This window comes from Perkinsus marinus (genome assembly GCF_000006405.1).
Source record: "Perkinsus marinus ATCC 50983 genomic scaffold scf_1104296962324, whole genome shotgun sequence".
Classification (NCBI taxonomy): domain Eukaryota; phylum Perkinsozoa; order Perkinsida; family Perkinsidae; genus Perkinsus; species Perkinsus marinus.
The window spans coordinates 1-902 of NW_003205454.1; the positions used below are offsets into that span (position 1 = coordinate 1).

The 902-nt window shown below is 48.1% G+C and overlaps 1 protein-coding gene across 1 annotated transcript; it reads left to right on the forward strand.

Annotated features, from left to right (window-relative positions):
- Window positions 1-237: 237 nt before the first annotated feature.
- Pmar_PMAR004573 (histidyl-tRNA synthetase, putative) lies at window positions 238-606 on the forward strand (the record flags this gene model as incomplete). Its single annotated transcript, XM_002771913.1, has 3 exons — window positions 238-307; window positions 371-456; window positions 503-606. Coding segments are annotated over 3 exons (260 nt in total), but the record flags the coding sequence as incomplete, so codon positions are not given.
- Between the last annotated feature and the right edge of the window lie 296 nt (window positions 607-902).

Consider the following 902-nt stretch of genomic DNA (forward strand, 5'->3'; position numbering starts at 1 on the left):
TCGCTGCTTTGACTGATCTGGAAAGAGACTGCTTGAGTAGTGTAGTCGATCTTCCTTTTCAGATGTAGCAGATGTCGAGAGGCTCTTCGAGTTCGCTAAGAACTACGGCATTGATGATTGGCTTGTCTTCGATGCATCAGTTGTCCGAGGCCTGGCATACTACACAGGTGAGCGGAGCATACCTCCACCGTGGCTTTTTCATTTCGGTATCGAGGCATCCTTGTTCATGTGCTGTAGGTATTGTCTGGGAAGCGTTCGATCGAAAGGGTGAACTTCGTGCTATCGCTGGGGGAGGACGTTACGATAGGTGAGGCTCATGCTCTCACTAGGCCTCATGTCCTTGGTGACGGTCTCTGTATCGTCCTCTCAGGCTTCTGTCGCTGTATGGAGCCCCATCGGAAATACCATGCGTTGGTTTCGGATTTGGGGATTGCGTTATTTACGAACTCCTTCTAGGTAGGTGTTTTCACTCCGTGGCGCTCGGTAACTATCAATATTTCAGAACGTGGTCTCTTACCCGAGATTCCGCATCGGGTTGACTTTGTTGTAGCGGCTTATAAAGGGATGTACGGTCAGGCCTTGGAAGTGGCTGCTGGTCTCAGGTAACGGGACGAGCTTGTTTTATCAATCCAATGCACTTGAAAAAATTCAGCAATAATTTTTATCGACTTCGTCCAATGCTCCGGCAATTGTGAGCTGTTTTTGATGCATGTCATGTTAAATGAAGCGGGCTTCTCATTGAACAAACTCTCAAAAAGATTTTGGTATGAGAAGGCCGCTGGTATGAGAAAAAGCGACTCTCTTTTTCTCGACTGACGTATGCTACATGTCCTAGCATGTTGCTTACACTCAAGTCCGCGAGTGCGCAAGCAAGTAGTTGCTCTGCACGGATGGCTCTGATC